This window comes from Protopterus annectens, chromosome 13.part0 (assembly GCF_019279795.1).
Source record: "Protopterus annectens isolate FY-2018-M chromosome 13.part0, PAN1.0, whole genome shotgun sequence".
Classification (NCBI taxonomy): Eukaryota; Metazoa; Chordata; order Ceratodontiformes; family Protopteridae; genus Protopterus; species Protopterus annectens.
This window is the reverse complement of record NC_056747.1, coordinates 213,288,664-213,315,494: the sequence shown is the minus strand read 5'-3', so window position 1 is coordinate 213,315,494 and position 26,831 is coordinate 213,288,664. Positions and strand designations below refer to the sequence as shown.

General features: G+C 36.0%; 1 protein-coding gene across 4 annotated transcripts in view; it reads left to right on the top strand.

Annotated features, from left to right (window-relative positions):
• The window catches only part of LOC122787161 (tyrosine-protein kinase ZAP-70), a 730,437-nt gene that overhangs the window by 404,595 nt on the left and 299,011 nt on the right, over nucleotides 1-26,831 (top strand). For 3 of the 4 annotated variants that reach the window (XM_044053737.1, XM_044053739.1, XM_044053740.1), the window contains 2 exons: nucleotides 5,954-5,991; nucleotides 19,948-19,993. In XM_044053737.1, coding sequence (XP_043909672.1) covers nucleotides 5,954-5,991; nucleotides 19,948-19,993 — 84 coding nt within the window. The remainder of the gene's footprint in view (nucleotides 1-5,953; nucleotides 5,992-19,947; nucleotides 19,994-26,831) is intronic. The other variant, XM_044053738.1, reaches the window with a different exon arrangement.

Below are 26,831 nucleotides of genomic sequence, written 5' to 3'. Positions count from 1 at the left end.
GGTAACAGTCCAAGAAAGCTAGGCTCTGTCGCATTTTAAAAAATGGGTGTTGCAAAAACAGTTTCCTCTTTATAACACAGTGGTCTAAAGCAGCTGATATAAATGTTCCTGATATTGATAATGTGGCTGTTTTACTCTGTAATGCTACCACAATGACTGCATACTCTGTGATATGAACAAAGTTTGAATTCATGTATGACAGATAGTGCTTTGTGATGGGATTTTGATTGGAAGGGGGAGGGTTCTCTTAGTTGTATATTATCCTACCTAGTCTACAAATGCAACTCCAGTCTTGCTGCATTTATTAAAGCTTTATTGTGAACATATACTTATGGCAAATGCACATATATATACCCTGGGAGAAAGCAGTAAGAGAGGGGTATGAATTAAACATTTAAAGATCTTAAATGCAGTTGATAAAGTTTGATAGGACAGTGCCTTTCACTGAAAGAGATGTTTAAAAACAAGGAAGCCACAGTACAAAGACACAAGTTGGCTGGAAAACAAAGAGCATGAGAAAATGTCTGAAGAGTAATATGAGGAGCATTTTTTCAGGTAACTTTTTCCAAGAAAGCCCTGCATGATAATGGTTTTAGCATGCCACGCAACAACCAGGTAGATATAAAAAGCAAAATGGGGAATGATTTATTGTTTATCACCACGTATAATAAAGATGTTGAGTGGGTAGTTCGCATCATCCTGAAAAACTGGAGGATATTAGTAGCTGATGGCTCCCTTGTAGATAAGATAGGGGGATCCCCCAGAATAGTATATAGAAGAGACAGATGTTTCAAAGAATTTTTGGAAATGGGGGCTCATATTGACTCACAACAAAGCAGTAGGATGCCTGGTAATTTTAAATGTGGCACATGCAATGCATGTGCATATATCTGTGAGACAGGTGGTACCGTATTCATTAATGGTAGAAAGTTCTACTTCCATGGTCATTTCAATTGTAGCAGCAGAAATTTAATTTATATGGCTAAGTGTCAGCATTGCTCTGCCTTTTATGTTGGCAAGACCAGCAGGCAATTTATGGACAGAATTAGAGAGCCCAGTGCTGACATTAAAAATATGAAGTCAATGAATGCCCTAGCCAGACATGTAATGCAAAATCCAAACCATAAGTTTAAATTTTTGGTATTACAACAGTTGGTGAAGGACAGGCAGGGCAGGGTGATTGACCTGGATTTAGATGTATGCGAACTAAGGTGGCAATTAAGATTGGATACCACCATTTTTCCTGGCATTAATGGCAGTGTCAGTATTGCAGCCATAGTAAAAATTAAACACATTATTAGGTTAACATACACAAAACTAGTGTACTTAGCATTTACTTAATTTACTTGGATAAGCTGGCAACAATTTTTTGATACTGTTTAGTATTTTATTGTCAGAATGAGATAGTATTCTGAATTTTAACATGCATTTTATGTGTCTAACAAATAGGTGGGGTTTGTGCAATACTATGCAATTTTAACTGATGTTTAAGGGAATTTTAACCTACCAATTAGTTTTAATTGTTTAATTGATTTACAGGGAGAGGCATAAAAAGGTTGAGTTAGTAATGTTCATTGTTCTGAGGAAGTCCAACAGCAATTGGATGAAAGCGCTTAACCTGTGGATTGTGAATTGTGAATAAAGAAGTGTGCAACAGTCTTGGTGTCCTGGGTGCCTTCATATTTGTGAATGCACAGTTTTATGTTCTTATAATATATTTTACTGCCAACGATTTTATAATGTGGTGAAGGTATAATCCCAATGACAAGAAATGTATTTAGTTACAGTAAATGCATAGGACATTTACTTTCGGGATGACAGCTCACTAAAAAGCATTTTTAGCAATTATTATGGTCTGCATAGGAAACAAAAGTTCAACTCTGCTCTAGCGAATGCATGTCAGCAGTTATACATGAAAATACCGCAGTCATGTATTTCAATTTGCTGCAGTGACACACTATACTGTTCTGTCCCACATCAGTGATTACTTTACTGTGATTATTAGTCCTTTGGTTTCATCCACAGACAAATATGTGTATTGTATTATAATATACACAATGACAGCAAATACCAGTCTTTCTGCAAAAGTCTTATTTTTAATAATCATTTCATAAGAACACACTAATGCTGTGAATTAGGGACATACAGAATTGTCATCCTGAACAAATGCAAACTGTGCACATTTGTTGTGAATTGAATGCCAAACAGGTGGTGATATATAGCAACGTGGATCACATCTCTGCAAACTTGTTGAGTCTATCAGCAAATGACTCACAATAATACAACAAGACCTCATGTATGAAATGCACATAGCTGGTGATTCTAGGTATTAATAATCATGAACAATTTTATATTCATGTTGTGAGGCTTCTTCCAGTCACTCTACATTAATACTAATGACATCAGATGCCTGTAACTGGGCAAATTATGTAGAATGTTTACTCCTGATGTTCTGAGGTTGTTGGATGACTGGAGAATTTGAAAGTGGGCAACTGTCCCTAACAAATGCTAAATAGCTAAATACCAGCTTTCCTCACCTAGGTAAATATCTTCAGTTGTTATGGTATAAGGGATTAGAATAAATTGCTGATAGTTGTTAAACAAGTATTCTTGGTCATGGGTTGATTCCATAAGGCAGTAGATGAAATGTAACATACATACCTAGAGTTGCACAGGGCTTACAGGTGTGCACTACAGTATAGCGACTTCCAAGAACCAGGCACTTATAGTCAGTATACTGACCAGTGACCATGGCTAACATTGACAGACAAGAGAGTAACACTGTAAATGTAACATCTCCCCATACACACACACAGACAGTTGCAGACACCATGCTGGTCAGTTAGCTTGGTCATCATTTGATTTTTACAGTATTATCCCTGTATATGTAAACCCCACATATACACAGTTCATGAAAGTACATAATGTAGGACAGTGCTAAGAGTGCATGCTGGTTTGTTAGCATGATCATCATTTAATGTATTCAGTATTAAACCTGTGAGTATAACACACACACACACACACACACACACACACACACACACACATTCAATGATCCATACACTTGCCTGGTAGAAAAATCAGAAAAAAACAAAACCAGAGCAGACATTTGTAAACTATTACTAGTGGTGGACACCACAAGATACATAAAATGGCTACAGTGACCTATGGTCCCCTGTGCTGACAGTTAACAATAGCCAGCATATCTGATGTAGTCCATGGAAATGATGCAGTATGCATAAACATTTATTCCATATTTGTGACAAATCACCATGTCGTTGAGCAAGCTGGTAGACCATGATGCAGTACTGCAATAATGTGTTGGTTAATACATCATCAAAGAAGTTCCAAGGTGTTCAGTAAGTAGTGATCATTACACTGAAATAATATGATATAGGGCCTACAACCCTGCTGTTCGATGCAAGTCAGCAAAGGCAAGGATCAGTTCTATACCAGCAGGACAGGCTTGAACAGATTTACTAGAAGTACTAGCAAAAGTCTCTGAATGTCAAACTCCCCATGACTATGTATGCCATCTTTACTGGTGTCCCATTTCCAGGTAGTTTCTATCATACTTGACCATCTTTAGTGGTATGGTCACAATTTCAGATTTTTTTCTCTTTTTGCATCTTTCATGATCTGTCATTCAACACCCTCCTCCTAGACATTCAGCACATTCCTTCTGTTTCACCTGGGTAAGGGTCAGTTGAGAGGGGCCAACATTTAGACAGCCATTAAGGTAGATTAAGATTTCTCTAGTTTTATGATCTAGTCCACACATGCAATTGTCAGAGCATCAAGGTGAGACATATGATGGGCTAAGATTAGAGGATGCTCTCTCATTTCCACAAAAGCTGTTCCCTGTTAGCAGCTGTGCCTCTTCCCTTAAAGCACAAATTGTGGTTTCTCCAATCTCTACCAGGAAAATCCCATCACCCTGCATACCCCTGAGTATGCACAACCCTCCCTATACCCTGCATTGTTTCACTCCGCCCCCTTACCTGGCTTCTCCTATGCCAAGGCTGTTAATCAAAATTCTGTCAAATGGGTCACACTCAAGGCTCTGTCACTCAGCAGAGAACCAGGCAAGATTTCAAACTTTTATGTCTGTTTCAAGAATGTAGTCCTCTCCCCTATGGGTGTAGAGCACTAACACCAAATATTGTAGGCTGAAGAAAAAAAATAGCCAAACAAATAATAAAATATGTAATGACAAACAATGATAAATATGTATATTTAAAAAAATCTAGCACATAGTGTTTGAATGGTGTATGCCTAGTCATACTCATGACCATGATTACTCATTCCACATAACAGATGGAAACCTCCTTAATTTCTCTTGTATCTGTTTTCTTTATTTCAGATCTCTCAATTGCATCTGCATGTCAATCGCTACCACTTCTTTCTCTTTGGTCCTCAGTCCTTTACCTTATTACTTTGTCAACTCCGTATCATAATGTAGCTGATCCATCTCTTAATTTATTTAGATCTTGAACAATTATAACTTGGCTCCATTCTTCAAGCTTTGACTGATATATATCCTTCTTATATCAATTCTTTCCCATCATCTAGCCTATTATCAACAATAACTATGGGCCAGAAGCCAAAAGAGTTGTTCTGAGTGCAAGTATGCCCTGATTCTGAAAGACTTGTCCTTAGTGTAAGTGGCTTACCTCACTGTATGGCCTATCTATAAACAGGCTTACAAAGGGAGCCAGATTATAAAACATCTGCTCTCAGTGTCACTTACATTGAGAGCAAGGCTTTTGGAATCAGGCCCTTTGTCTTATCTTATTTTGTCCAACCTATATACCTACATGAGTCTACTTTTTCTTGTTTATATTCATTTTATTGACTGGGAAGTCCCAGCTTGGATTAGCCCATATACTTTGAAGAACCCCCCCCCCCCAAAAAAAAAAAAAAAACTATGACTGCAGTTGTGTTAATATAACTAAATTACAACAATCAGGCATTTAAAATAAATAAATCTTGTTCAAAGCTCCTTTCTGGTCCTGACAACAACTTGTCAAGGAACACCACAGTCCTATATCCTGACAGCCACATTGATTTTTTTCTTTCTCCTGGTCACCAGCTTTTATTCCCATAATGGATGCTGTCCATTTAGGAAACTGACTGCCATCAGGTGTCACTTGGGTGTGCTCTGGCCATCTTCAGTGAAATATCACCAATGTGTTGTAGTGATAATTAGAATGTTGGAAAAAAATGATAAAACTTCAGCACAACCTCCTTGGGTCTGGGTTTGTGTTTTGTTGAAGTTTTATGGATATATATATATATATATATATATATATATATATATATATATATACACACACACACACACACACACACACACACACACACACATGTATATATATATATATATATATATATGTGTGTATAGTTCTGGGATATAAGGGCTTGTCTCCATCTTGAGGATCACAGGGGTTGTTTTTGTTATTTGTTTACTTGGGAGTGTTTTGCAATTTTGAGAAATGATCACACAAGATTTTAGGTGTTTTGTTGTCACATCCATGTCTTTTTTCACCTTCTTAAATAATGAAAACTGTAACCTTGCCACTTCCCTTTATAGTGACAGAATTGCAGATACTGTCAGATCACAGGGTAAGCTCTTCAGTTTTAAACTCATGATTTACAACTGAACTTTCATTGCAAGCAGATTTTAGGAAAACGTAAGTAATTTATAGACTGTGTGTGTGTGTGTGTGTGTGTGTGTGTGGGTGTGTGTCTGTCTGTGTTTGTTAGTGTGTGTCTGTCTGTGCGCACACATTTGCCTATATCTGAATACCCACACATATTTAAAATAAGTCTTAAATTATGCAACAAAAATATTTTAAACACAATTGTGTGCTTTTCTCAGAAGTGAAGCTTAGAAGCTAGTTATGTTCCCACCCTATCTTGATCCTTATGGACTAACTCTTCTTATTTGTAGGTACTGCTGCTGTGGTCCCACCACCACGTCCTATGAGTGTAAGTAGCTTTAAATTATTTTCTGTCTAGTAGCAATCTGAAATGTTATACTTGGCTGCAACATTTCTTATAATCTAATCAGGGTGGGTACATTTCTGTATTCTTAAAGATATCCTTGGCAGCAAGTTGGCATTCCTGCTTATAGCAGACACTTGTAAGTGCATACCCTTTTAACAGCCATACAGACGTCTGGCTCACCATAAAAATGTCAAAACAGAAGTTACAAATGCAATAAGACCTCATGTAGAAGGTTTTTAATTTAAGTTTCTGTCTTAAAATTTCTCCAGACGTCTTAAGATATGGAAACATATCACACTAGTACTAAGATCATTGTAAAAGTCGTATGTTTTCAGAAGTGAGGGACTGCTTCACCATAACATTTTGAAATTGCATCATGAATCATTAACTTGCTCTAAATTCTTGTTGTCAGTTCTATCCCTTTGAATATTCAGTCAGAGAAACTACATTTGCAATATGTTAGTTCTGTACTTCCCAACACATCATGTCTATTTCCAAACACTTGTCATACCACTAGAGAAATTTATATGTATGTATGCTTGCATGACCACATTGTTGCAGTAATAAGACAAGTTAGTAATGCTTTCTATGAATATGTTTCTTTGAATAGCAACGACTTTTTGAGATTGTATTTTACTAAGTTCTGTTTCTTTGCAGATGAGTTTGCAGGTATTCTGAAAATGGATGTACAAAAGGGTATGGATGGAATAGTCTTGGGATTTCAAGCTCTCCTAGGCTGGCAGGGAGAACACAAGATTTATTTCAAAGAAATGTAAAATTGTTGGACCTGATACAAGTAGGGCTGCAACCTAAATTAACAAAAGAGAAAAAAAAAACAAAGTTAGGGTCATTGTAACTCTAGTAATGAACTACCATAAGAGACCAAAATATCAATGAAGAAGAGGCAGTGAAAAGGAAGATGATGCTGGGTTGGAGCCAGTGATATAAACTCTAAAGACAGGGAGGAAATTCTCCAATTTAACTGCACATTGCTAACACTTCAGCAGTAATAGTGTCACTGCTTTGAATCAGTGCATGTAAATGAAACAAAGACGCTTCACATATTAGAAAGAAAGACTGCTAAGATGGAGAAAAACGCATGGAAAAGATATTGTACAAAGAAAGGCTAAACAAGCTGAGCCTAATCTCCTTAGGTGAAGAAAGGGGAGATAATTTTTGGACCACAAAATCGAAAGAGGAATTGTGAAGAAAGAGATCTCAAAAGGAAGTCCTGGAGATGGTAAGAGAGGGCTGAGTCGCAAAATGAAGAAACAAGATTCAGCTTCAACATGAGTGCTATCTAAATGAGATAGTGGCGGGTAAAGGCAAGTGATTTCTGAGCAGCCAGTACAGAGTGAATCAGCTGAATCTTTTAAAATTTGTGGGATAACTAGAGAATTTGGAAGTATGTGGTATGTTATAACAGATTGAAATAAACTGCTAATATTTTCAGCAGAAAGACAAAATGCAATTAATTACCTGAGTTATGCTACTGACCTACTTTTGCAGTGTGGTAACAGTCCAAGAAAGCTGGGCTCTGTCACATTTTAAAAAATGGGTGTTGCAAAAACAGTTTCCTCTTTATAACACAGTGGTCTAAAGCAGCCGATATAAATGTTCCTGATATTGATAAAGTTGCTGTTTTACTCTGTAATGCTTCCACAATGACTGCATACTCTGTGATATGAACAAAGTTTGAATTCATGTATGACAGATAGTGCTTTGTGATGGGATTTTGATTGGAAGGGGGACGGTTCTCTTAGTTGTATATTATCCTACCTAGTCCACAAATGCAACTCCACAATAAAGCTTTAATAAATGCAGCAAGACTGAACATATACTTATGGCAAATGCACATATATATATATATATATATATATATATATATATATATATATATACCCTGGGAGAAAGCAGTAAAAGAGGGGTATGAATTAAACATTTAAAGATCTTAAAAGCAGTTGATAAAGTTTGATAGGACAGTGCCTTTCACTGAAAGAGATGTTTAAAAACAAGGAAGCCACAGTACAAAGACACAAGTTGGCTGGAAAACAAAGAGCATGAGAAAATGTCTGAAGAGTAATATGAGGAGCATTTTTTCAGGTAACTTTTTCCAAGAAAGCCCTGCTTTCCATGGATAATTTGTAAAACTAAAAGTATTTCTGGAATTTAAGAATGCCTAGAGTTGAGGGAAGGGGATTCTGATGTAAAGTTGAAGCTGCAGTCTGTTGTTTAACAGGAAGCTGCTATTTGAGCTTTAGGTAGTATAACAGACTGAATGAATGAGACGGCCAGCTAAACATTATAAACCTTTTATCCCTAACTATGTCCAGTATAAGATGTGGTAGCCTAGAGGTCTAGGTACCTGAGCAGCCAACAAGGGAAGGAGGGAGGGATGGATGTGAGTAACCAAAACCCATTTGTATAACCTCAGAGAAAAAGTGAAGGTTGGTGAAGCTCCCCCCAAAGAGTACTTTCTGAGTGTAAATACAGAATGGCATCTCCTGCAACTGGTATGAGTAAGGGAACATGAGCTCATCAATCAGTGCTCTACTGTGAAACTATGCACTATTAGTGTTTGAAGACTGGGACCTGCAGTAGCTCCAGATAGCATGCATTACACTTCACAGCCCAGCAAACAGATATGGGGGTATTAGGGCTATATACAATGTTTCCTAGTCTTTACTGGATAGCTGATGTGATCTCAAACTCTTGCTTAGGACAGGAGAACAACTGAGCCAATAGAAGGTAAAGGCTAGCTGGCTGAAAGATTGGGAAAGAATAGGGCTCTAAAGTGAATAATGAGATGACCAGTCTTTATCAAATCACAAACTCCATGTTTCCATCTTCTCTGCCCCTTGTAATGTTAATGCTCTCATAACCATGATTCAACTGGTGAGAACCGCCATTGTGTTCACTGCAGTATAATAGAGAACTGAGATGGTAATAACTGGTAGGATGTATTTTCTTATTATGTTAAACTGTTCTTAATTATATAGAATGAAATATATGTTGTTGTTTGTCTTTTGGCTTTTCCTGGTTAGGGGTCACCACAGCGGAACTCCGGTCCGCTAATGATTGGCAGTAGATATTCATGAATGCCGAGGTGCCAGCTCGACGTCCAACCTTCAACGAAGGCACGCTCATTTACGCATGTCTTTCGAACACCCACCCAACTGCGGGAGGGACATGCAGACTCCACACAGAAGGCACTCCCCGCACTCCAGCCGAGAATCGAACGGGAGAACCTCTTGCTGTGAGGCAACAATGCTACCGCTATACCACTGCAGATGTATATAGATATTTCTACTTAATTCTTTTGCTCCCGTTTGTTAGTCTGCCGTTTTATAGGTCATCCTCAATTAAACATTTGTCCCTCTCGTTATTTACTTTTCATTTTCTCTCTCTCTCTCTCTCTCTTTCTCTGCACCATCCTAAAGGGATTTTCTTTATAAAAAAAGAGACCTCTCAAATCTGTACACTGTTTCCATTGCATTTTCTTTCAGCACTTATTAACAGAAAGAAAATGATCAACATTTTTTTCTGTACTGAGCGGATGCAGTAGAATAAAGGTTTGAGAGTAGAATTTATTTGCAGGTGTAGTTCCTGCAGCATAAACCATGCTGCTGTTCTGTTCCTACATATAAAAGCATGTTATGTAAACATACAGAATACGGCTGATTTAACAAACGGTTAACAGCTATATTATCTGTAAAGGCATGAAGGTGTATCTTACCCTATTGGAACTTTACTAGTGTGTGCTTCCATACAAGTATGATAAATGAGTCCATACAATGTCTTCTAAGAGCATTTCTTTGCCAAAGTGAAGACATACTGCATGACCCTCTGTGTCACATGCTTAATTTGGAGATTATGGTTTTGAGTAAAAGAAGCCGAGGTTCTGCAAAGATAGGTTTTAAGGAAAAAAATAATCCCATCACAGTCTGTCAGAGTGCTAGCTAGGAATTGAAGTGTATGAACATCCAACACATTCCACTTGAAGTAAGGAATTTAAGTAAATACCTTAAGGGCACATTTAAGATTATTAGCCTATAAGAGCTTAGCTGTCATATGGTAGTACAGGTGTTGTGTGGGGGGAAGATATGTTGTATTGCGATGTGTTTGATACTCCTGTATTTATGGCAGTAATCTGGCAGCAGAATGAATGCAGTCATTGAAGTCTTTCTTGTTTCCATCTACACCCCTAACATACCATGGCCTGATTACCACGACAATGAGATGCATGTGGTTTCACAGGCATCAGGGGAGAATATCTGAATATCTGTTGCTGAAAGATAAATCATCCTGCATGGAACTGGACATCCATAGCCCAGGTTATATCGGTAATAAAACATATAACAGACAACTTCATCTATAATAAATAACATATGACAGACAACCTCATGCCTAATAGATAACATTCATTAATTATAATCATAATGAACAAAATTAATTGAATAATATCAGACATAATCTGTTTTTGGCTTATTGCTTCATAGAGAAAACAATATATCAAATATCATTAAATGCATGCATTATCTGTTTGATGCATACATTTGGTTAAGCACACTGTATTTACAGAGAGAATATCACTTTAACGTATATGCTTAATAAATAGTTTGATTGCCACTTCTGGGAGAAAAATGTGGCTTAAGCCATTATCATACTTTTATAGGTATCAAAATATTGTGCATTCACAGATGATCTGGAACTTGTTTAAAGTCATTGCTCACATCAATATAAACTGAATTGCCACTGTATTTTTTTTTTCTGAAAACAGGTTTGGTGCTGCTTTAATGGTTAAGGTGTTTACCTCACAGTTACAAGGTACAGGGTTTGATTTTCACATTCAAAGGGGAAATTGTCTAGTCTTAAAATAGCCCACCATGGCAGATAGCCTAGTACTTAGTATATAGTTTGTTTTTACCTATCTCTTCAAAATCTGCATTCAGACCCAGAATATGATAATTTGCATACAGAGGTTTTCTAATGTTACATCGAGATAACAATTCTACAGATTAGCGTGCTTTGATTATTAACCTGCTAAAATATGATGAGGAATTAAAGTAACGGATTAAACATACTACAACTTAAATGTATGGCATTAAAGCATATTATGATGCATAATACTGTCCAAACCATCCACTTTAAGAGAAGCATGTTTTTTTCAGTAAGTAACGTCCATGTCCTGGAACATAACATGCTGAAATATACAGGTAACAGACTCCCTGCAAAGAAAAAGGATATCCTACATTTAAACTGTCCTGTCTGGAGGGTACATTTCTGGAAATCATGGCAATGAAATTAAAAAAAAAAAAACATGTTCAGTGGAGGGGGACCAGGAAAAAAGGAAATGTTACAGGAACTGAATCACAAAAATATGAAGGTGGGCCAAGGGTTTGAAATGCACATTCATTCGATAAGAAAGAAGAGACAGTTGAGAAGGTAGGTATGGTACAGGAGCAATGGAAGCAAGAATACATTTTTTTTCCAGCAAGATATTCCAGAGCGGGAAGGCTTGATTTGCAGATTTCAAGGAGGTGACTTTCTTCACATGGTGGCTCTTACATAAGCAGAATGTACTGGAAAGAAAATAGCGCAGCAGTTCTTAATATTAGAGCACTCTTTAGTGAATACATTAGACACAATAAACCTTAAACATACAATTAAAAGATAAATGAGCGGACTGGTAGGCTGAAATCTTATTTGTGGCTACATGTCTGGGTAATTTTTGACCCTCTTTATTTATAGATTTCCTTAAGCATGTTTTGTGCTCCTGGATTTTTACTACATTTAGCAGTGTTCCTGATGTTCGACAGTACCCACAATGTGATTGGATTACTTTCTTATTTCTTTTCAGAGCTATCCAAGCAGTGCATTTAGACATAGCTATCTAAATTGTTACACAATACAACAGCTGAATTTATGAGCAAGCTTATAGCTTCTTTTCTTGGAATAACACAATAATGAACCAGATAGAGATTTATCTTGCAGAATCTCCATAATGTCTTAAAAATTTCTGAATATACTGGTGTTCTTTTCTTATTCATGTCTTTTAAACTCCCCAGGGAATTTAACCATTGTACTTCCTCTAAGATTCTGTCCCTGTGTCATAGGGAGATCCCAGAAAATCTCTTGAAATTTAGACCTTTCATCAGTACTTTCTGTTACAGTCTCAAGATTAATTATTTACTTTGATAAATAGTTGAATGTTGTAGTTGTACCTAAACTTTTTTGGGCAAAACTTGACAGCAGAGTTAGAAATGAGACACTGAGATTCAATATATTGTAACAGCATATAATAATGTATATATTTTTATTTTATTTAACTTTTGTTGACCAGGTTAGTCTCACTAAGCTAGTAGCCTTTTTTCAGGGGAGACCTGAGACAATATTTATATTATTCGAAGAAATTTGGCCAGAGTATTGGGGAACTTACTATGGTGGCTTCTTATGGTTTACAAGATGAATTCCTTTTAAACATGATCAAAGTTGAAGAACTGGTGATCAAATTTGTGGTTTGATGGTATCAAATAAAGGATAAAATTTATCCTGTAGAAAGAGTTATTCCTATGATAAAGGAAGTGATGTCAGGAGACATGAGGAAGAAAGTTGTTTCTGTTCCTGTTAGCCATACAGTCCAATGATGAGATAGTGAACTGCACACACTAACAACAGATATTCCCAGTGTTACATATGCTACTATTGCGAAGAGGTCATAAACTGAACTTGTTAGAAGCACTCCAAAAACAAATCTAATACCTGTGGTACATATTTCATCCAATAAAGACATTATTATTAATGGGTATGCTGTATGGGACTTTATTGTTGCTCCTTTGGGATTTACAGCTAAAGACGTGTACATTTATTCAAGAGGGAAAAGACATACTCTGTGATATTACCTTTGATACTGTTGAGTCTGCAGATCGATTTTTACAGCAAGTTGATTTGAAATGTTTGTCAGCCATGGCCGCAGTATACCCTTACAACCAGAATATGAACTTTCAATGAAAACTGATTCTACAGTTTAGAACTGCAGACATTAGACAGTATTTCTCACTTCACTGTGAATGTATTTTTTGATTTTAAGAAAATTTATGGCAATAGAGGTTTGGGAAATTGGTTGTGGGAAATGTGGGTTTTGTTACCTAGGCAGTATGGCAAAGAGAAGTATGTTCCCAGTGCCATTTATAGTAATGATCATAGAGTATATGTGTACTACAAAGGGCAGCTTAAAACATTGTTTTCCTTAACACACTTGAAGCAAAAACTGTAATAAACAACAATGTAGTCAATATAGTAGTATAGGTTGTTCTGTCCTAATTCTATACTTCTTATAAGGAATGTAAAAACTATTGGACATTATTGATTTAACTGTCCCAAGTTACTTACAAAAGATGTGGAAGGTATTAAGCAAGTTATGCATGATGCTAAGCATGTAAACAATATATCAGGGGCTTTGAAGTCTCCTGGGGAAAGGATTATAACACCACATATCAAGGCTGTCCAAGAAGATATTCCTTTTACTACCGCTAATATGTTTCAACTACTGGATATGGAACAGGTGCCTGATAGTGATTCTGAACATACATTACAAACAACTAGAAAGGGGCATGGCCAGATAGAAATGGGATGGGGCTATGTTACAGTGGGACTAGCATGGACTATGTTTTCCATTTTACATAAGTGTTCAATGACTATTGCACATGCTGAATAGTCTACCAACCAATATTACACTAAAGCACATTTCAGAGCTAATGAGGTGTTTAGGTTCTGCTATAACACAAAAAACCTAAATCCTCTAAACAGTAAAAAAGTGGTTGGTCTTTACTGCATAAAACTGTTATGAGTATGCATGATGTAGTAAACATACATTGTACTATATGAGATGATCTGCATTTTGTTCCACACTAAAAGAAAAGTAGGGTGATTTGGAAATATCACTGCACTATCCACGGTGGTGGTGCTGTGGTAGCATTGTCGCCTCACAGTTAGACGTTGTCCGTTCGATTCTCAGTTAGAGCATCTTCTGTGTGGCGACATGTGTGAACGGGCGTTCCTTCATTGAAGGTTGTGCTTTAGGCCTGGCAAGCCAGCAAGTAAAACTCTACTGCCAATCATTAGCGGACCGGAGTTCCGCTGTGACGACCCCTAACCAGGAAGACACAAACAAACAATTCAAGGTCACTCCAACGCCTCATGTGCCAGTGGTTTTGAGGTCAGTGAGATGATCTCTAAGTTCATACAATTTACTATTACAGTTACCACAGCTGGAAGGCAGAGCACATTGCTGCACGCCTGTATGTATAGCTTACTTTGAAGACTTACCTATGCGGTATGCTGCAAACATTACTCCTAAGTCTGTTTCTAAACCTGAAGAGAAGTCATGGTCTGGTCTGGAAAAAATTAGATACACTTTATTTGATTTTTGTTTCTTTTTTTCTGGACAAACAAAATGGACCATTTCACCTTTCCCAAGCAAACACAGTATTCACATGACCCTGGTTCCAAATAAGTGGTTGCAGTATTGTAGTATAGTGCCAAGTAAGTGCCTCTGTTGTGTTCCTCCAGGTATTTCTCAGGTCTCTTACTTGTAGATTAAGTCCATTTATCTCTCTCTCTATTTTGTGGAAACAAATCAAGTACTCTCTGGCTGCAGTCTAACTCCTTTCCTGTAGAAATCATAGCCAATATATATTCATTCTTTCCTACAAAGAAACATTTTAATTCTTTACAGTGTTCAGAAACACCTATCTGCCACAGCAGTTTACATTGGTGTGGTGGTTATAATTAAGAACACATGGAAAATCTCTGAAAACACACTAGTTACTGAGTTGTTCACTAAGAATTTTAACATCTTAACTTCACTGCCAGTTGCCGCAAAGTCTTTATAGCGATACATCACTTCCAAGTTCCATTCTAAGTTGTCCCCTCAGCAGCAATGGATAGTTTTGTATTGTTGCTATGAAGAAATTTTCAGGAAACACTTTCATGTATGCTGAAAAATTTCCAGGCAGTAGAAGCTGAGAAGTCTGAAGATGCCCAGTTTGTTCAAATCATGTTGTTGCCTGGAACTTTGACATCACACACTTTGCAGCAATCGACAATGTGTCATGCGGTGGTTGGGTTCTAGATGGCCTTCATCTACATCTTACCAGGATGTTCTCTCTCTCTAGGTGATGTCCTGTAATGCTGCCAGTATCTAATTTGACACCTTGAATTGCATTCAAAAATGTGTACATCCTTTTCAACTGTGTTTGTATCGGTGGTATATGACACTCAAGTTGCCTGTACAAAATGTCAGCATGCTGCATTATACAATGGAAAACAGTCAGCCAAAACTTAACTTCATCATCTTTAAGTGTACACTTAGCTCATTTGCTTCCTGTACAGTTGCTGCAGCAGATGTAGGACACTTGTACAAATAATAAAAACACAGTTTTACAGTATGAATATTAAAATTCCACCATGTTCCAGACATTTGTGGCATGTTGTGCTACTATATTGTCCAGAGCAACTTGTCTTTGAACTGAATGTGAAAAAAAGGCTGGAATTCTGCAAGAATTAAAAATATATATATCTTTACGTCTGTATTATGCAGTGTGGCTCTTTGCATTACCAGATTAAGTTGGTGGGCATAGCAGTGTACATAATAAGCATATTTAAATTCCTGCCTCATGATGGCCTGCACTCCATTTTGAACTCCATTCATAACAGATGCACCATCATAACTCTGAACAACCACTTTTTCATGCGTGTCTCCCACTACTTTCTTCAACTGTTCTCTTATCACACCAGCAATATCCTCTCCAGTGTGTCCAGATGGTATAAAATATCCCCAAGAATGCTACAGCACCTGGCCATTGACAACATAATGGAACACAATGGCAATTTGTCACAGCCATGCAACATCAGTGGTTTCATCTCCAATTACTGTTACAAAATTTTGTAACATGAATCTTTTTTTTTATTTCTTCTCTGCATATTGTTAGCATGCAGTCCACGAGGTCATTCTGAATGTTTTTTTATGTTCCTTTAAAAAACAGTTGAAATTTGTGTGTGTTTGGCCAACTTCTGATCAATCCTGCAGATGAAGTCTACCAGACTGCAGAAACGTGAGTCTTCTGATTCATCACGCCTTCTCAAAGCTGCTACTTCAGCACACAGCTTGATGCAGTCAATTATAAGAGATATAACACGATAGTTTTCTTCCACTTTCTTGTGTCTTTACACTGATAACCGGTATCCAGTACTTAACAGAGATCTAATATCCACAGTTCATTTGGTTGTTATAATGTTTAGCAGATTATTCATACTTTCTATACTTTTCTATTGTTCTCTTCAGGTCATTCACAACCTGTGATGTCTAGGCATCCTCTCCACTGAACAATAAACATGGAAAGCAGCACAAACTGTTTGTTTTCTCACACCCACAGATGCAGGTGGACTTGTCACAGACTGAGCTGCTGAAGCTGTGTGTGCATGTTCTTGACCTATTTTTACCTTGAAACTCCATATTGAGATCAGATGTGGGTCTTCTGGCCCTCTTGATTCTTAACATCTCCTCAAAAGTCAAGTATTTAATATTAATAGATTTTAGGCCATTGTAGCAGTTTGCTGACTCATTCTGGTGCTGTAGTAGCCGTAAACATACTACAGAAATGATGCCACTATTCTTTCCATTTTAAGTACAACTTCACATACAGTTTTCATTTCATTAACAGGCCCCAGTACCCATGTTCTTCCTAAAGCATCTGGCTCAGCCTTGCCAGGATTAAAAATAACAATAATAATAATGATCATAATACTTTTAATTTATTTTTGATGCACACGCTGTCACATATTGCAGTCCATTTTGTTTCTACCAAATATACATTAGTCCTTCAAAACCAGAATTAAAAGAATAAAATAACAGGGCCAGTCATTTCATTGATCACTATAGTTGCTGCTTCCAAGATTAAAATAATAATATATTTGTATTTGTTTATTTTTGCTGCACAGAGACAGTAGTCACAGCCTGTATGCCTACCCGGAATACACATTTGTCTTGCAAAGCCAGAATTACAACAGTAAATGGCAAGGCCAATCATTTCATCCTCACATTGGCATAGCCCTTCATTCCAATGCCTACTCAAAATACCTGGTTTGAACCTACAAAGTTTAAAAAAAGAAGACAATAGTTACATTACTGTATTGCTTTAACATAAGCAATAAACAAAGATCAGCGCTTGTACTCACTCCCTCTTAGTCCACCCAAATGAACATAGTCTTGCAAAGGCAGAATTACAACAGTAAATTGCAGGACCAGTCATTTCATTTCCAAATAGCGCCCCCCCCCCATGCCCATTACTTACATAAAGTAGGTGGTTTGACCTAGCCACCATTAGTAATAATGTTTTCATTAATGTATTGATGTCTGAAAATAGTCAAGAGTTTGAATTTCATCTTGTTTCACATAAATACACATTAGTCCTGCAAAGCCAGAATTATTACACCACAGCTACAGTGCCAAAGATTTCATCCAAAAACAACCATCATATCAATTGCCGACTTAAAGTATCTGCTTTTACACTGCCAGGATTACGATAAAAATAACAATGCCTGAATGAATTTACTTTGCTGCATAGAAACAGTAGTGGCAGGCTTGTATGACAGCTGACTTTAACAAAATTTACATTAATCTTGCAAATCTACAATTACAACTGTAAACGACAAGGCCAGTCATCTCTTTTTGTTCACAAGCAACCCCCCCCCCATTACCTAACTAAAGTAACTGCTTTTACCCTCACAAGATTAAAGTAGAAAATAATTGTAAAGTCAGTCTGCATGCTTGCATTATTTTTATCTTGTTGACAGTGTCAGTAATTCATCTTGATGTGGGAATAGAACCCACAGCCTTCTGCACCAAAGGCAAGCGTGCTACCTGTTGAACCATTGACACTATAATGCTTTGGGAGGAGGTCACATAAACCACTGCATGGAATAAATGCTCAATTGTACCATTCTGCTTTTAGCCACAATAGAATTATTTTTACACTGCGGTGGTGGTGCTGCGGTAGCGTTGTTGCCTCACAGTTAGACGTTGCCCGTTCGATTCTCAGTTAGAGCGTCTTCTGTGTGGCGACATGTGTGAATGGGCGTTCCTTCATTGAAGGTTGTGCATTAGGCCCGGCAAGCCAGCATATAAAAATCTACTGCCAATCATTAGTGGACCGGAGTTCCGCTGTGGTGACCCCTAACCGGGAAAAGCCGAAAGACACAAACAAACAAGTGATATTTAAAGTAGGCCATAGAAGAGTAAAAGTGGAAACATAGTGGTGAACTATCAGGTTACAAAGTGAGGTGTTGTAAAACGGAAAGAATAGAGATAAAAGTACATCAAACCTGCGGCACGTGGAGGAACTTACAGGAAACGTCAGTCTACATGTGAAAAAAAAAACATTAAAATAGGATGCAAAAGGAAACACTGCGGCTTGATGAATGAATTGTTTCATGGAGAAAGGAAGAAAGGCTCAGACTCAGACTAACAGTAGAGCAGATTAACAAAATGCCTGTGAAATCTAAGAATGTGTAGGGACTGGAGTCTCTAAACTAACTGTCATATAGAAGTGGAAGCAGAAAATATGCATGGAAAGTAGTGTATGGTTAAAGAAGAGATGTAAATGCTTGAGTACTTTAATGAAGATAGACTTGAGGGTAAATGCTGTGATAATGGAAGAATGACTACAGCACTGGTAATATAAGTCTTTAGAGTATATGTTAGGAAAATATAACTTAAAGAAGACCTCAGTGCTGTTTACATGTGCAGGCAATTAAGGGGAAAGGTTTGCTACAGCTGATCAGTAGTATGCCTTAGAATGAGATGATTTATCGTATTTCAGCGAATAGTCATTCAAAATGAGAACAGAATGTGAAAGAAACCTGAGCTCTAAATGCGGTAAATTTAAGTATACATTTTATGTTTTGCGGTGTGCTGAAATGTTATAAAGCAAAGGATATGCATAGTGATTTTTGTACAGATGCTGGTATAAGTGGAAATAAGAGAAAGAATAATAATAAAAATAATGTATATCGTTTATTGCAGATAATGTATTAAATCACTGAACATTATACTTTACCATTTCACTGAGTACTTGGCCAGTCCTTGAACCTTGTCCTCTTTCTCTGAAATGTTACAGACTTCTGCACCTCCTTTACAGTGAATGGCGGAGCATTACTGAGTTGTGTCTTATGTCTGTTTGAAAGGGTTTGCATGTCCTCATTTGTCAGCACCCCCTAGGTGGATCACATAATGAAGGGTGATGTACGTGACAACATATATCTTGACCACCATTCACAGATAGCACGTTTAAAAAGCTGCAATGCAGTTTGTCTTCAAAGCAGCCTAGCCACACCCTCATGGCAATGCCAAAGTTATCGTTGACAAGATTTATATATCTAAATCCATAATTACATATTTGTTACATTTATGTAATCATTTTTCATTTGTTTGAAAATATCGATTTTTAATTGCATGTTTTCTTAAATGTTTTACAAACATTCAGCACCATATAACATTTAAGAGAGTCCACTAAATGTACCTTTAAAACTGTACTTATTTTGTTTTCTAATATTTCCTTCTTTAGTACAAACAGTAATAGCTTACATTTTTTGTATTCATCAAGGAAACAAATAGACACTTTGGGTGTTTATAACCTACCAATATCTCATCTGTTATATAGTCTTTCAGCACGTTCCAAGGAGTTTTGTGTATGCCAAATATCCTGATGTGCTTTCTGGAATGTTGCTTATGTACATTACTTTCAAACAAATAAATACTATACTTAATATTCTTAGTAGGAAAAGTGATGGACATTTTGACACTGCTATGTCCTTACAATTAATTCTGGAAAGCAGGCTATGCATTTGTGTTAATCATTTTAAATATTAATTTTCCAGGTGATGTCTACTGGAGACAGTGGTTACACTCCAGAACCTATAAAAAGTAAGTAAAACTGTATATATGACAACTATGATAAAAAAATAGTACTTTCTGAGAATCTATGATGTGTGCTGCACATTTTAACAATCATTTTTATGACATTATAACAAAAGAAACCTCATAACTTTGATTTTAATTTCATTCACTTACTGAGAAGCAGTGCATGTGTCTGTTGTTAAGTCATATGAAAAACAATTCCATCTCTTTCGAAATGTTTGATTAGTGTTCTATATTAAGGGGTGGGAAGAATATTTTTTTTACCAGCTCAGCAACTCCAAGAACGAGGCATTTCTGCTTTGTATTTATTTAACTTGCTCCTAGTAATGTGAGTAGTTGGTCTTGGAGTAGGTGTGCCATGAGGAATTCGGTATTGAAGGTGGGCTTGAGTTAAGAAGTGATGCTGTGTGCACTAATCCGTGTGAAAGCATTTTTTGCTATCTAGGTACTGGTGTATTTTAGCATGATAGCTTCTTCATTCTTTATCGCATTATATGATGTTACTGCTAGAGGTAAGCATGAAGGTATCTCAAAAACAAAATACAGTTTCACTTTAGTCATGACATATCCTGATATAACAGCACATCTCTAGGGAGTGTTTTTGATAGGTTCATAGGTATGTAGGAGATTAGTAGGCTAACTGCTCAAGAACCCTTACAAGTCTAGCCAGTTTTACCCAATTCTCTATCTCAAGACTTATGTAAAAGTCTTATTTCCTGTTTGGTTTTCATTGATTTGTTTCCATTGTTTTTCCTCAGATACTAAATATAAAAGTGTTATGGGGACCAGATCTGAGCCATTTACAGTGGAAAATATATTCCCCAAATTCCAACTATGGCTTTAGGCAAGCATATTATATATAACTTCCCATTCACGTCAAGCAGAGCACTTCACTTGCCCTCTTTAAGAGAAATCTTGACGAGTGGATGGGCAGTAGGAATTTCACTCCAGGGATCACTTCAGTGGCCTTGTTTGACGGGGGCACTGGGAACTAACTTTGGGCGGCATGATGCCAGGGAATCTTCTTGGGCTAGGCTTATATATGTTCCAGGGCCGTTAGCCTAGTACACACCTATGAACCTATAAGACATTGTGAAGAACTTTACCTAATGTAAAGGCACCACATTTTTTTATTTTGACTTTGTTAAGTGGAACAGAACACTGATCTATTAGACATATTTCTTTCTCAGCCCAGGAGTAAATAGAATAGATGGGTGACATTATATACAAAATGAAAGACAACATGCAATATATCCATCTATAGTATTCAAAGTGAATATCAAAGTAGGGTTGGGAGTAAGAAGGCATTATGTTCACAATATGTGCATGCATTATATACACAGTGAATAAAAGAGCTGGTACGTATAATCACATTGAGAAGCAGAATCAGAGCAAGCTATGTCAGGGGGTGTAGCATAGGAGTTGCTAAGGTATGTGATCAGAGAAATAGCAGTTACATTTTTCTTGAATTTTCTAAAGTGTTTTATATTCTTATCGAAAAATGTGCTAAGATGGTACCTTCTGATAAAATTCTGTAGACCATTCCTTCCAACTAATACTCTAAGGAAGACTGATTTATCTTTAACAAGATTGCTCCCTTTACCACTGGTACCCAATAATAGGCTCTAGAATTATTGCCATGTAAAACTGTTATCACATTTCAGCTAAAGCTCCAGTTCATTCAAGCCCATATCCATGTATATGCCATTGCCTGTTCTGTACAGTGTATTGCTGAAGCTCAGCCTTAGGTAAACATTAAAGTCGTACCACAAAGAAGCACTGATTATGCATTTCCCAATATTATGCATTGCCTCACTACTTGCTTAGGTTCCGCATGTACACCTAACTGCCATCCCAGCTATACCCAAATCACCAGCAGATGGTGATTATTTGGGCACCTCTTTTGGCCACAATTTCCAAAACATATATCCTTCATCCTGTCAACTAGTTATGAAGCTGGTCACTGATCTGGGCCATACAGCTTTTGTGAGCCATCTCCGGGCTATGGGTTCAGCAAGGACTGCCTTACCAACTGTGTGTCAGATAAAAGTAAAACTGAAGCATAAAATACAAAATGAATTTGTTTAAACTTTAGGGCAAAAGTATAGCATGACTGCTGTTATGTATTAGCTAAGAGATTTTATATGGAAGCAGCTAGGTTATTAAATATGGGTATAACAGATCTTGCACCCCCCCCCCCATTATTTTCCACTTTCTCCATATTTCTTGGACTAAGAAGATGAGAGGTGTGCATGGATGTCACGTATAGCTTAACCTGTTGTTTACAGATTTTCAGATTATTATTTCTTTTGTATGCTTTGCATTTCTTCTGGCACAGTGTTTGTTTTAGCTTGAAGAAAGTACCAGATCACAACAGTTATGAAAAGTGAATATGGTAGACTACCGTTTCGGTTTGCTGGTGCTCTGAAGACTGTTGTCAGCTGTTATTAAGTATACTTTAACACAAGAAAGTGAGGAGAAGCCAGAACGTCTGATAAACATTTGTTAGTAAGATAGCAGATTTTTAACAATTTTCTGTAAAATATAGCTTCTTTAGGGAGGTTTTAAAATATGGTAATGAAATATAACTTTCCATGATTTCATGGTATGCTGTTTGTCACTGGTGTGGAAGGGACTTTTTCCATTTCAAACAGCCTGCTGTTCCAAGATACTGAAAGGACAAGTGTCACAGTGCAGTGGTCATTAAGTGCTCCTCCTAAATGGCCTATGTTACTCCTGAAAGAAGTTCTTTCAATGTAAGGTTTAAGTCGTACACTCCGTGTTTACCTTATGATATTGCAAAGATACTGCCTAGTTGGGTTCATTCCTATTTCTTCATACTATATGGGGGTACAGCTCAGAACATTAACCCCTAACTGTTAGGTGATGAAATTATTTCTAGAGAGAGCAGGTAAAAACAGAGAACTATATCAGCATATCCTGAAGATTTTAAATGACAAACTAAGAGGTTCATGTTAAGTAACACCTGTATACACCTACCCATTTATTATAACTAATGGTGCAGTTAAGCAGAAATAACCGGAAAACATCAACAAAAGAGTATATCTCCAAGATTTTAAATGCATGAGCAGAAACTGATATATTATACTCTGTGTGGTAGAACTGGTTTTAGGGAGAGAGAGAGAGAGAGAGAGAGAGAGAGAGAGAGAGAGAGAGACAAAATCAGACACACAGACACAGATGAGAGAGCCTGATCCAAGGAGATTTTGTAAAGTCAACATTTGTAGACAATCTTCCATAATAGTAAAAAAAAAAAAAAAAAAAAAGATACAAAGTTTGAAGCCCAAAAAAACAAAACCAAGTAATGCCTTTGTGCTGTACATAATGAGTTTACTGTGGTCCAGAAAATGTTTGTAAAATGTGGGCAGTTACCAGTCTGCAAAGTGTGTGGGCATGGTAAAATAAAACAGGAGATGTAGTGTTAAAAAAAATATATATATATATATATAAAAATACAGAAAAAATAAAAAAGATAAATAAATATAAAATTAAAAACTTTATACTCCTATGAGGCCTGAAAACAGAGAGCTGGTGTTGAACACTTTTGTTTTTTAATGTTAACAAGAACTTCATGAGAAAATGGAAATTACCAGACAGTTACAGTAATATGTGCAATGTAAGCAGCCAATAAAACTTGTATAAATAAGTAACCAGCAAAACCCTGTTAGTTACAGTAATATGTGGAATGTAAGCAGCCAATAAAACTTGTATAAATAAGTAACCAGCAAAACCCTGTTAGTTACATTATATGTGGAATGTAAGCAGCCAATAAAACTTGTATAAATAAGTAACCAGCAAAACCCTGGTTATATTTATATATATATATATATATATATATATATATATATATATTTATACATAAGTAAACAGCAAAACCCTGTTAGTTACAGTAATATGTGGAATGTAAGCAGCCAATAAAACTTGTATAAATAAGTAACCAGCAAAACCCTGTTAGTTACATTATATGTGGAATGTAAGCAGCCAATAAAACTTGTATAAATAAGTAACCAGCAAAACCCTGGTTATATATATATATATATATATATATATATATATATATATATATATATATATATATTTATACATAAGTAAACAGCAAAACCCTGTTAGTTACAGTAATATGTGGAATGTAAGCAGCCAATAAAACTTGTATAAATAAGTAACCAGCAAAACCCTGTTAGTTATAGTAATATGTGGAATGTAAGCAGCCAATAAAACTTGTATAGATAAGTAACCAGCAAAACCCTGTTAGTTACAATAATGTGTGGAATGTAAGCAGCCAATTAAACTTGTATAAATAAGTAACCAGCAAAACCCTGTTAGTTACAGTAATATGTGGAATGTAAGCAGCCAATAAAACTTGTATAAATAAGTAACCAGCAAAACCCTGTTAGTTACAATAATGTGTGGAATGTAAGCAGCCAATAAAACTTGTATAAATAAGTAACCAGCAAAACCCTGTTAGTTATAGTAATATGTGGAATGTAAGCAGCCAATAAAACTTGTATAAATAAGTAACCAGCAAAACCCTGTTAGTTATAGTAATATGTGGAATGTAAGCAGCCAATAAAACTTGTATAGATAAGTAACCAGCAAAACCCTGTTAGTTACAATAATGTGTGGAATGTAAGCAGCCAATAAAACTTGTATAGATAAGTAACCAGCAAAACCCTGTTAGTTACAATAATGTGTGGAATGTAAGCAGCCAATAAAACTTGTATAAATAAGTAACCAGCAAAACCCTGGTTTTATATATATATATATATATATATATATATATATATATATATATATATATTTACCTATTTATATTTTTAAAATAAATTAATGAAATAATTGATCAAGTAATTCAGTGCAGACTACATACAAATTAGTGCCTGTAGCATACTGGTGGGTGTACTTGGGAAACTTTTTAAGACTAGACTGATTATTTTCACAGTCTGTCTACAGGAGCAGATAAACACCATGTAGTGCACTTGATCATTATGAGTTTTGTCAGTGGCATTTTTGACCTGTTATAAAATGGTTAGTTTTTAAGCATCTAAATATGTTTAATAAATAAATACATCCATTAAATAAAAGAAACAAAACATAAAATAGCAATTGCAACCACTCTGGATACTAATGTAAAGTTTGAGTGGCTGTGTTTTTCCTGGTGATTTTTTGGATTTTGTTTTTATTGTAGAGGACACAACTGGACATTCTACCTGTTTTTTCTTTTTTGTTATTTGGTTTGCTTTTCATCCTGGTACATGTCAGACTCATTAAGGACTCTTCTTTGCAAGCACTGCTTGATATGCAGATATTTTTGACAAAAACTTTAAATTTAGTAAGTTTTGGACTATTCAAGATAACCCATTGTTAAGTGCATTGAAAATTAATAATGTTGATATTAATTTGAATGGTGATAATTCTGATCACCAAAGTGTATTAGATAATATTAAAGTGCTGGAGAAGAAAATATATCACTTTAAGAGATTGTAGTGGCAACAGCTGAGTTTTCATGCTTATATAGACCTCTGCCTTGTTCCAAGAGGGTTATGGGGTGCTAAAAATGCCTTTATATGGGAATACATACTCGATTCTTCTTAAACAAAGGCAGAAACTTCATCTTACGCTTAGTATTAACTATATGCATCTAATGAATTAATTGTTTACTGATATTGAATTTATCATAAAACTGAAAAAAGGATTAGAAAAATAAAAAAAATAAAATAAAAAAATGTGCATTTAAGAGTCCTTGATCTGTGTACTTGTTACACTTAGACTGAGGAAGGGCAGTTTGCTCGAAAGTTTAGTCAACATTAAAATTTTGTTTTTTGAGCAGCTGTGTTTCTCCTTTTGATTTTTCAATTGTCTCATCCATAAAATGTAGCTTGTATACTCTTTATACAGCATTTTTAATTGCTAGCTAAGCACCAAGCCATTTGTTAAGAATGGCTTTCTAGAGATTTACTGCCTTATCAGTGAATAAAAAATATCATGTTCATACTAAAACCCTTTAATGAACCATAAAAAACAAAGCAGGAGGTAGCAACCACGGCTATGTAGAATAACAGCTTTATTAGTAAAAGAGGTGAGTGCTTTCGTAGCACCAGCCACTTCATCATACAATCAAAGAAGAGTAAAACACAGCATTTATACCAAGCTTATCATTGCCATCAACTACCCAATTAATCCTTAAAACCATATACCTAGTATAAAAAGTTTTATACCTAGTGTGAAAAATTTTAAAAGCTTATAATTAAAAACAACTTGAAAATAGAAACAGCATATCACATTATACAACTTAATACATACAATATAAAAGTATAAAAAAATATAAAGGTATAAAAAAGTATAAAAGGTCAAGGGGGAGGGGGGTACTACCTACTATTTCTTTAAATCTCTATTTAGAAGAATGGGTTTAATATTAATTTATCAAAACTGGTAATAAATCACAGTTCACCTGGTAGGAGCCCAATCCTTTAATAGAAATACAATAAATTGACATGAGCGCTTTCGTCTGCAAAAATACAAACTTCATCAGATAAAATCCCACTAATACTGAAAACTTTATATAGAAATGATTAACCAGTGAGATTTTACATTCAATTAATCAATTAATCAATTTAAAATCTTAAATTCTTAAAAAGGCAATGTGCATAGGTAGCATTTTGATATTAATTTAATCATTCAAGCCTACCCCAATGTTAGCTCGTAGCCTTATATTCCATTCTAGTTCCCTAGTTTCTACTCTATTCCTAACATCTCCACCTCTATTGTTGGTATAGACTTTATCTATTACTAAAAATAAAAATTTGTGTGTCTCATCATGGTCTCT